The sequence below is a fragment of the Papaver somniferum genome, chromosome 10, assembly GCF_003573695.1.
Source record: "Papaver somniferum cultivar HN1 chromosome 10, ASM357369v1, whole genome shotgun sequence".
Taxonomy (NCBI): domain Eukaryota; kingdom Viridiplantae; phylum Streptophyta; class Magnoliopsida; order Ranunculales; family Papaveraceae; genus Papaver; species Papaver somniferum.
Window position 1 is genome coordinate 151,368,459 of NC_039367.1, and position 11,122 is coordinate 151,379,580.

An 11,122-nucleotide genomic window follows, 5' to 3' on the forward strand; every position below is an offset into this window, starting at 1 on the left:
CATTTTAAAATAATAAGTTGTACGGAAAATATAAAGTTCTACCAACCAATCCGGCACACATTCACAACATAAATAGTAGTTGAGCGACGTATTTCTTTGGAGTAGTAAGGCGTGACTCTTGCGGATTCTTCAATGATCACTAAAGCACCCTGAGGTTTGCGTCCCCGTAGTCAGATAAGATTGGTACCTTACCAGTACCTCAATGTACGCGCACTCTACATAACAAGTATCTAAAGAGATCTAATGGTGTTAACGTTATAGCCGACGGAAGAACCTATTCATGGAGAGCCATTTCCATCGTTTAGGTTCAACAATCAGACATAAGATTCTCAGCATCATTATCTCCAAACACCGAAACATAATGTAATAGCTTTTTCAAAGTAATTTAAAAGAACATTAAACATTCATGCATAGAGAATAGTTCCCTCTATAAAAAAGTATTCCATAGGATGCCTTAACGCCTCCTACGGTAATATTGGACACCTCAGTAACCACTTAAGGATACACTCCGGGCCTATTTAATATTGGACACCTCAGTAACCACTTAAGGAAATCCTCCAGGCCTACACAAGTGCTTAAAACTAGATATGAAGTGCGGTGAAGGAATTCATTCTATATATCAAACAAAAGGAAACCCTCTTACTTTCATGCTAACATTAAATAAAGAATGGAATCACTTTCCAGTCAATGGAAAAGATCACTTTTTGAAAATAAGTAAATACTCCCAAAACACAGATATTATTTATTTCTAAAGATCCAATCCCATTCCAAAATGTAAAAGAAGACTAGTTTGTATTACACACATATAATTAATACATGTATACACTATCATATACTAAGAAAGATATGCATGCATTTCATAAGATATAGATTTGTAAAACAATAATGAATACAAGAGAGTTCTTAATCGATTCGCACCTCTTTTGATGACAAGCCTTGCCTACCTCGATATCCATAATCCACTGGTTCATTCTTTAGATCGATCGTTGTTAATAAAGATTAACGTTCCTCTGAGATTGAATCAAATCCTCGAATCAACACCACCATAATTCACCAAATCCTCAAGAGATTCATCAACCTTTCTGGATTTCTTCATCACAAGAACAAAACCTAATTTGATTCAACAACATCAACTCAAACTCCTCCTTCCCGAGCTCAATCAACCACAGTACAATCACATACTCCTTCGATTCAACTTACTGACGAGTTTCTAAGCAATTTCTCACACGATAACAACTCAATTCTTCTAATTGAGATCGACAGAAAGAGAAGGAGAAAGAACGGGAAGAAGAAAAGCGGAGAAGAAAGAAGAAGAAAGAGAAGAAGAAAAAAGAAATGAGATTCTCTCGACACGCGTAGAAGATAAGGCAGATGAAAAATATTAAGGCGCCCAGAAAAAGGATAAGGGCAGCCAAGGCGGTTTGTCTACAAAAAACTTTTTTGCCCTCGTACAAATCCAGTGATATCTTCTTCGTACGGTGTCCGAATGACACGTTCGAGTAGTCCATTCCATGTAACTTTTCGAGACCTATCTAACGATACTAATTTCGTATCTAAATCGTTGTTAGATTAATTTCTATTAATTAACGTCGTCTCTAATTAATTTGTCATTAGCGGCTTAACCGTCTCTTAATTATCTCTAGACCATTCAAATACCGTTGACGAGCTTGAGGGTCTTTACAATAACCCCTATAATATTCCGCACCCGCACTCCCCTACAAAGATTTGGCAATTAAGCACAAGTTCAATTAAGAGCTCTCCCCCATAAAATGTCATTTCCGAAAGAACAACAAGAGCGACCTTACTTTTTCAAGAAAAGAAGGATATCTTTGGACATTAACAAATCACATGAAACATGAATTTCTATCCAAAATACTCAACTCAATTAACCGCAAGAGAACCCATGATTAATTTAATCAGAAATGCTCAGCATAAGAGAACTTACGGAGACACACAGTATATCACAAAAAAGTGAATCAGGGAAGGACCAATACTGTAGAATATTCATAGATTCGTTCTATTTTTCATCAGTATTTGCATAATGATTTCATAGATTTAATCTTTGCAATCAAAAGTTCATCCTATCTTCCATCAGTATTTGCATAATGACATAATAGGCTTAACTTTTGACGTATATTGGACAATCATAGTTCAAGGACGCAAACACACATATCCGATAACAATTTTTTTCAATATATAAAACCAATAAAGATTAATACTGCAAAATCATCTTCCAAATAAACTTTGGAATTTAAAATAAATAAATCTAAAAACATTACAAGATGAATAAACGTTGGCAATAACTATGCGTATTCACAATAATTCCTATTCCAAACCGTAGTTATCCTTCTTAAAACGTAAGAATAAATTCTCATAAGAAGTTTCCTAGACATCGTAGATCTTTCTCAGGGCATCTACTGAGAATTCCTTCTCATTATTGAAAAAAACATTAATTATGGGATCGTTCAATTCCTCTAAATCTTCAGAAATATGAGTATAATTCACTAAGTTCTCTTTTTAGTCCACCCAAGGTGTTCCTTGTTAAAGACAACATATGTTCATAGTGAGCTATCAGATTGAGATGCACTTGTCTATACCAAATAGTAGGTTTCGGATAACAAGGTCAATCTAATTTCTATTCAGGAATCCATTTTTAAACAAGGTCGAGGAAATAGAATTAAACGCACAGACTTAGAAGATTTCGAGTCACTAATCGATTTCTGAGACACAAATTCGATTTTATTATAAACTTCGGATATTTTGTTAGATAAGTGAATTTCAAACTTGTTAAGCCAATGAAACCTATATTTTTACGGAATCATAAAGTCCTAACTCTTCCAAGATTTCCACTAAAATATAATAAGCCAATTTTATCAATCAAGCAAATTTATTTAATGAAAAAGTAAAGAGATTTACAATACTTATACAGGCCGCGGAAAGTAGATAGAAGGGGCAATACTTATACAGATATCAATAGTTGAGATACGAGATCAACTAAATTCTTGCAGATAATTACGAAATTTTTACAAATAATTTGAGGAAATTGGTAAATTTCGAGCGAGATTGACGAAACACATTTAAATAATTTGCACTACCGATAATTACACCAAGCGAAGCAACGAGTACAAATTGTACAGTTAAAAGATAATTTGCATTACTGAAGCACCTCATCTTTCCATATCAACTTGCACGCATAATTTCACACATTATAATAATTTGCACCACATAGAGAGCAGTAAAAAAGACGCAAATGAGTGAACCTTGCGTGAATCGAACACGCATTTTCTGCCTCACAGTCAGACGTGCTACCATTGCACCACAAATTCTTTAGTATACAAACACGCATGGTTGGAAGAATTACCTGATTATCTTCCGAATTTGTCAACTGCAAACACATTTAGTCACTCAAACAAACACAATAGCAAGCACAATGAATAAAGTCAATTGAACACGCAGTTTCATGAAACCCCTACGAAAAAAGTGCATACGTTCAAGGGATACCCTAGCATCAGCATTAGTGTAAGCATGACCTCTTTCCTTTGAAAGTGTTGAGAGCCGTGCCAAAGCCTGAGAAAATGTACAATAAGCCTTCAAACAAAAACTACAAAGGAGAATTGAAAAACTAGACTACCACACTTTTTAAAAATATTACTGATAAGTCATTATGAGGTCACCTTTGTGTAAGCATCGCCCGACTCATGATGCAAAAGAGGGCGAGAATCAGTACCACACCTGCAATTCTGGTAGCCAAAGCTTCCAATGGCACATCTAACCAAACAGTGATTCCATGCTTCATGTATTTCCTAACGGATTCAAGAATTAAACACAATCTGAATTCACAACTGTTGATGGTATGCAATATCATAGCAGAAAGATGACACTGATACACCACTTGTAAGTTGATACACCCCCTTACCAGTTGATCGGCCTAATAACTGCACCACCCCCGGTGGCAACAACTAGTCGACGCATCAAAGACAACTCCCGCAATACCTCACTCTAAAGAGACAAAAATAAGGATAAACACCCTAATCATTTGTATGCATTCAGAAAGCACCAACATTATCAAATCTGAGAGGATGAGATGATATATAAAACAATGGCCAAAGCACCCAATCATCGTATCACGTTATCCCGATTAGAATAGAAAATGATAATCAGTTTCCAACAACTAGAGCATGTGAGTTTTATGTATAGTTTAAATTTTAAGGGTTCTAAAGTTTCTAAAAATCAAAAATTAATTTTGAAAATGACCTAACAGTCTGCAATATGAATGATTATGCAGTAAGTTAAAATTGAGAGCTTCCTAGCTACAAAGCCAATAAAATAGGGTGAAAATGTTTGAGACTCTTACGAAGGATATGAAATGCTTCAGGATATACCTCATTATTTTAGATTTCCTTCTTGGGGCTCCCCGTATCGTGTGTCCCCATATGGACACAGCCACACATACTCGGACACACCTAAAATACTTCTATCTTACTATAAACTAGGAAACAGCTAAAAACTAAGGTCACCTACCTCTAAGGAAGATTATAGTCAAAAACATGCATGTGCTAGCAGAAATACGCTTGTGGAATTGTAAACAAGTGCAACACAAATATATTTGTCTGGTTTTCTCGTTTACATTTCTATATATACCTTAAGAATTGACGGTACTTCAACATATACCGCTGTGTCCCCGTTTATAGTTTTTCAGAATTGCCGTATTGGACACGCGGACACGCTGCTGTGTCGGACACCCGTGGCAGTATTGGTGCAACCCAGTCTAAAATTAAAGAGTGTAAAAGCTTTATAGGCTACAACCCATAATTTAACTAACCTATTTAAGGTCAACTTTCTTATGCACGTCACCACAATTAATCCTAAATGCCAGTGGAACACACCACTACACAAGGTACATACATCTTAACAACCTATTTCATCGTCCCACTAAGGGTTAACTACTTCATACACAACTGGCTAGTTCTAATTAAGTTACAGCAAAGACGAGTTAACACTTATGTACCCACAGTACTAACACAGAATCAAGCCTTTGATAGGTCATGTATCAGACATAAAGACATATTTGGCGTTCTAGTTTGAATTTACCTGAAACTGCAACAACCATACCACCATATCACCACCACAATCATCATTCATACCTAGCGATCCCTGCCTACTAATGACAAAAGAAATAAGCTCAGTTCTCACCATGAGTATTGTAAAAGTTATTAATGCTCAAATAAGTAGCATGTGTATTTACTAACATGATATTATTCCTGCCTTAGAAACTCAATGCCTTACTGCACCGCAGTCCAGTTCTAATTTTAGGATAAATTTCATATGCATTCCTATAATGATCTTCAGGTATGGACTGTACAACAAAATCTCCAATGCTGGTGAAGCCTTTCCAAACCATTTCCTTTATTCAACAAGAGATATTATACAAAACATGCTTTACATTTATCTGATTAATTTCATAATTGCACCGAGGAGATGCATAAACATCTACTCTCAAATCTTCACAAAATTATACCAATTTTCGTCCAAATTTTTTCACCTAACACCATAACAACCTCAAAAATAAGAACCAAGAAAATCATTATCACAATCAGAAACCCCCAACTTGAACCCAATTTTAAAAAACCCTCATTTTAAACCTAGGTTCGTGATTGAAGTACTGTAGTAAGTAATCGAAGAAGAAAAAGAAGAGAAAGCATACCAGCAACGATACAGATTCACTAGAAATAGATCCCCTTCATGGTTATTATTTCTCTTCAAATTCCTTTGAAATTGATGAGTAAGAGGAAAACAAAGAGAAATTATAACAATGACGATGGGTTTTTCATTGATTGGAGTTTGATTCGAACTCGATTGATTTTTCTCTTTTGAATCTGGGGAAGAAATCGGATAGAGAAAATCCGTCAAGTCTTTTGATTGGGGTTTGTTGCGTTTCGTTCAGCTGCGTTTCTTTTGTTTATAATGAAATCCGATTTTGGTTTTGGTTGGGAAATATGGAACTCAAATATTGGTTCCCACAGGAAACCGTGTGGATTAGTTCTGGGTTTAAGTTATTCTAGGATCCTAGCCCTCCTAGTTGGTTCCAAACAAAAGATTTATAAAAATTTAAAACTGATTTAGGAGAATCAAAGTGAAGGTAGAAGATGTAGAGACAAAGGAAAAGAATATCTTATTATTAATTAGTAATATGATTTCAGTTGATTTTCATCTCGCGTGGTTAAAAGCTGAGAGTTTCTGGCCCCATCGGAATTAATTTCCGCCAATAGGAAACTTTTGTTTTTTCAGACCACCAATATTAAGTATTTTCGACACCACTTCTTTTATATTTTGGCAATACTGTATATCTTTGGTTTTAACTTTGAAACTTCGTCTCAAAACAGTTCTTCGAAATCAAAAAAGATAAAATAAAAATACTAAACCCTAAACTGCTCACCGATAACCTCTATTAGTCTCTGACCACTGATGGTGAACCAAAACGGTGGAAAAAACGTACATGGGTTAGTTGTGGGAGAGTTTGAGAGATTTTAATGGAGTTAGCAAATCCCTGTTAGTCGTGAGAGAGTTTGTCAAAATCTTTTAAAAATCTCTGTTAGTATTGAGAGATTTATAGGGAGTTTCTAAAACTACCTCAAAATCCCTTAAATTCCCTGTTAGTGGTGAGAGATTCGATTAGAATCTTTTAAACTCCCTGTTAGTCTTAAAACACTAAAGTCATAGGGAGTTTGGGGAAGTTTGAGGGAGTTTCATGATGTTTTTGTGCTTGGACAAAATCTCTCAAAAAACAAGAGAGTTCTAGGGAATTTGGGTTAAACCCCCAAATTGCCTATACTCTCTCACACTCCCTCTAAATTCCTAGAGATTTAAATACATTTAAATGGAGATTTAAATTGAGTATCTCCATTTTCTTTCTTCTTTGGTAAGAGAAGAAATCATGTTTCTTCTTTCTTCGTATTCTCAAAAATTGGGGTTTGCTCTTTTATTTTTTTAATAAAAAGGGTTTCCTCTTCTTTCGTTTTCATATCTTTTCTGATTGTTCATCGTTGATTTTGTTTTAATATTGTTGTTTTTTTTTGTTTTTGCAGCTACGATTTTTGGCGAAAAGAATGAATAACCAAAACCTATTGGTAAACCCTAACCTTATTCTCTTAATCAATAACCCTAACAATTTTGATCATTTATCTTTTTCTTTTTTGATATTTGGTTTCACGGGGATTTTTACAAGGTGATTTTTTTTTGGAGTTGTTATATTCTGATTGCTAGATCGACCCTTCGGATTATTGCAGTAACACTGTCTTTGAGGATGCCACACCCGAATTGGTTAGGCACTTCTTCTAGGATGAAGATTTCCGGTCCAATCAGGATGCAATATTATGCTCATACATTCTAAGACGTAAGAGGAATGTCCTACCGATGGAACTATTGTAGTCCACTGGACACATAAGATTTGGTGATTATCTTATGCTCTTCATGCTTTATGGACTAGGCTTGACTCATCTTCTTAGTAGTTCATTTTCGGGATAGTATTCTTCTAAATTCTATATTTTGGTAAAGTTTCTCTTCCTCCACAACGACAGAGAATACATAATAGACGAGTATGGAAAGCAGGAAGACCATATTGGTGTCGCTAAGGTATGGTGGAAACATACAACTATTTTGTTGTTGCAGAGCCTGCAGTTTGATGTCATCAAATGTTGAGAATTTTATGCATATATGCTATTCTTTGGAGCAAAAAATATTAATCATCAAAGTTATGTATACTAAACAGCATAGTTACGAACCTTGACACAATGCATTCATTTTTCATGCATATAAAGGGAACGATGGTGTTGTGGCAGAAAGAACATAGTTTAATTTCATTGCTTGACATGGTTCTTCATTTTTATTTTATTTTGATTTTGACATGTTTAATTTGTTTTTACAGTAAAGTTTCATGGTTTAGTTTGGTCCATTAATGAATGTGTCTGTTGCACAATGGTAGTGTGTCTGACTTCAAGTCAGAAGGTTGTGTGTTCGAAACACACCAGATTCAGTGGTAACCATTTCGTTATTTGCATCCTTTGGACTAGCTTGCAAGTAGTAATAGAAATACCAACAAAAATTCACGTAGAGTTGATATGGATGATTGAACTGTGTCGCATAAGATGAAATGATTCCATGTCTATAAACACCACGCATACATGCTAAACCACTAGTATCAATAAATCTACATTTAACTGGAGGAAGAAGTGGTGACCTTCTCATGGTTGCATTTGGTTGGGTTGGCAACTCCATTTTTCCGCACAGTGGCAAGTGTGGAGCCAGGTTCGTTTATGCCATGGAAGTGCACCCTTTTCTTTCTTTCACTATACTTTTATCACACTTTTTGATAATACACTTTTTCAAGTCTTTCATATTATGAATATAGTTTCACATGTCAGTATCACTTGGTTTTGTGCTAATTTTCTTCCAAAACATATTGTAGTTATACTGTATCTACCGCTCACACTAAAAATCCACTTATGCTGGCTGAAACTGCAATACAATTTATTATTTTCTCCCCCTTTCTGAGCTATGATCTTAGTATCTTATTGTTTTTCTTTTGTATTTGTTTTCTTATGTTCTTCGTCCTGACCAACTAAAATGGTTAAAGACCATTTCCATGTTTACAAAAATGTTTCGTGCTTTTGGTATTGGGACTTTCTTTTTCATTAGTTTAACATTGCTTTGATAAACAAGCTTTGGAGTATAAAGTGTTTTCGGTTTTACTAATTGATTATGTCATTTTTATCACTATTGCAAGATCATAAAATTAACGTTCTTTCCGTGAATAATTGCAGGCACAAGCATTAGCTGCTTTATAAATCATATGGAATTCAACATAGAGAATAGTCAAACTCATGGTTATGCCTACTGCACTCATGAAGAACAACGGAAGCTGCGATTGAACCTCGACTTAGAACCAGGAATGTGCTGTAATTTTGCGTATGACTGTTCAACAAATTGATTTGGAACAAGGTTTCTTCATGTTTAAACGAAAAAAGTAGAGAGAAGACTCTTTGGACTACTTTAGTGATTAGTGTGAAACTTTTGTATGTTCCCCTTTCCGTTAAGAATGACTCAATAGCGATAATTTAGCTTTTTCTTTGTTCCATGATTTAATAGCCTATTTTTTCTGTTCATGTTTCAAATTTTTAATCCCGAAACTCACTAGTAAAAATACATTATCTACAAAATATCTAGGCCCGTGCAATGCACGGGCGCAAAATCTAGTTAGAGAGAGTAGCAATTATAATACATAGGTTTATGTATATACATATAAAGGGGAAACTAGATGGACCGCACATCCATGGGTCGTAGGCCCTGTAACACTCCTCCTTGTGCGGTTCAATAACAAAAGTTTATGCATAGTGCTTCATATATAGTGCTTTCAATGTAGTTCTTCAGATGTCGTTCTCTCCTTGATGACTTGTGTCGAAATCAATTTCCTTACTGAAACTTTGACAAGAAAAAACCCAGTGGGATAAAACCTTGGTATAACTCTTCACATGTAGTACTTCACATGTTTTCTCGTATTTTACATGTAGTTCATCACATGTAATACGATCTTCAAAGATCGTCGAGTCTAAGTTAGTTGTCTCGTTAAAACTTCGTCAGGCTAACCCAGAGGGACAATACCTGAACTAAAGAAAAAGAGCACAACATTAAGTAAACTTAGAAAATAGTTGGATGCGTATACGTTTCCTCATCAAAACCTTGACAAGGAAAACCCAATGGGATAAAACCTTGACGAAGGGAAAAGAGTACAACGTGACTAATGCAAGTAAAGGTAATCAGTTGCAGATGATGACTTTGCTCCGTTGAAGTTGACTAGTTGCTTCACAACTCCTAAGGAAGAAAATCCTTGTAGGAAAGACAATAGAATTACATTCCCGGTGTTTGTTGTTGTCTCATTAAAAACCTTGCCGAGTAACAAAACCCTGTGGGAAAAAGTAACCTCGATGAAGGAAAATAGTTCAACACACCATTAGATGCTCCCCCTGATGTCAGACAATTTTCATTAGTCTAATGCAGTCAAAAGGAGTTTATCACATTGTACTTTGGTGATTTGAATGTTTATAAGACCCTGTTGTTGATTCTGGAAGTTACGTTGCTTAACAGACTATCGCATTTCATTTCTTTGATTCAGATGTTTTCAGTAATATCAACGCGATCTTTATGTCTTCAAAGTTCGACATACTTAATTTTTTTAGTATTGTCTCGCTAAAAACCTTGTCGAGTAACAAAACCCTTTGGGAAAAACTATTCTCGATCGAAGGGAAAAAGAGTACAACACAGCTTCAATTTCGAAGTTAAATATGTCGACATCATATCCTTGGATCCTCCCCCTGATGTCGGTATATCCCCCTGATTACTTTCATAGTTGTTCCAGACAGTTCCTTTAGTCATGTACTTTTCGAACTAAATATCGGTAATGACATAGAAAATAGTCTACCATATCTCCCCCTGATTACTTTCGTTGGAGAAGAGATTATTGTTCCTTCATAATCAAAAACTTTTAGATTGCACTTTCATTAGAATTCCTTTTTATGTCCTTGTAGGGATAAAACAAATTATGTCATTGGTTACTTTTAATTACATGATTACATTCACTATATCATTCCAATGACGTTGCGTTGGTGCTGAGCTATATCTAGCTAACAAGTTCCCTGAGGATGTAAAATTTAATCGAGTACATTATTATACTAAGTACAAAAACGCGTCTATTTTCACTTAAATATGGGAATTTCATCTCCCTAAACATCTTCGTCATCTTCCTTTAGACGAAATGGTCTCTTACTTCCATTTGAACCTCGACTAATCATGGGAGTGCTATCAGGATGCATGTCTTTGTTAAATTTCCTGACAAATTTAGACATATGCAAACTGTTGGAATTATATACCTGTTTGTGGGTGAAAACCGTTTCTGCTGATTTCGGTAATTTCGTGTGAGTGCGGGTGAGTAACAAATCTAAACCCAAAACAATGTACTGCACGGGAGTACTTTTGATTCGAGAGATCAATCTGTACAATCCTGGCCTAAAACAAGAAATGGTCATTCCATGCTTGCTTCGGTCACAAAGTGAAGGAGAAGGGTTGGTCT

The 11,122-nt window shown here is 35.3% G+C and overlaps 1 protein-coding gene, 1 long non-coding RNA gene and 1 other non-coding gene across 6 annotated transcripts; 2 read left to right on the plus strand and 1 right to left on the minus strand.

Annotated features, from left to right (window-relative positions):
* Positions 1-2,977: 2,977 nt before the first annotated feature.
* Positions 2,978-5,954, minus strand: LOC113317259. Of its 4 annotated transcripts, none has more exons than XM_026565405.1 (7): positions 5,705-5,954; positions 5,250-5,356; positions 5,092-5,161; positions 3,917-3,999; positions 3,675-3,803; positions 3,489-3,567; positions 2,978-3,385 (listed from the first exon to the last, which is right to left on the minus strand). In XM_026565405.1, exons 3-7 carry the CDS (start codon positions 5,140-5,142, stop codon positions 3,200-3,202), a joined length of 528 nt encoding a protein of 175 aa, XP_026421190.1. In that variant the 5' UTR covers positions 5,143-5,161; positions 5,250-5,356; positions 5,705-5,954; the 3' UTR covers positions 2,978-3,199. The 4 variants fall into 4 exon arrangements, with proteins under 4 accessions (XP_026421190.1, XP_026421188.1, XP_026421187.1 ...); XM_026565403.1 differs by having other exon boundaries at positions 5,250-5,404; XM_026565402.1 differs by lacking the exon at positions 5,250-5,356 and having other exon boundaries at positions 5,092-5,158.
* An 848-nt stretch (positions 5,955-6,802) lies between these two features.
* On the plus strand, positions 6,803-9,095 carry LOC113317331. The gene is made up of 4 exons (XR_003343434.1): positions 6,803-6,919; positions 7,086-7,127; positions 7,287-7,632; positions 8,820-9,095. It is a non-coding gene; the product is annotated as an uncharacterized LOC113317331 (long non-coding RNA).
* Positions 7,961-8,032, plus strand: TRNASTOP-UCA. The gene has a single exon. It is a non-coding gene; the product is annotated as a tRNA-Sec (tRNA).
* Positions 9,096-11,122: the final 2,027 nt, after the last annotated feature.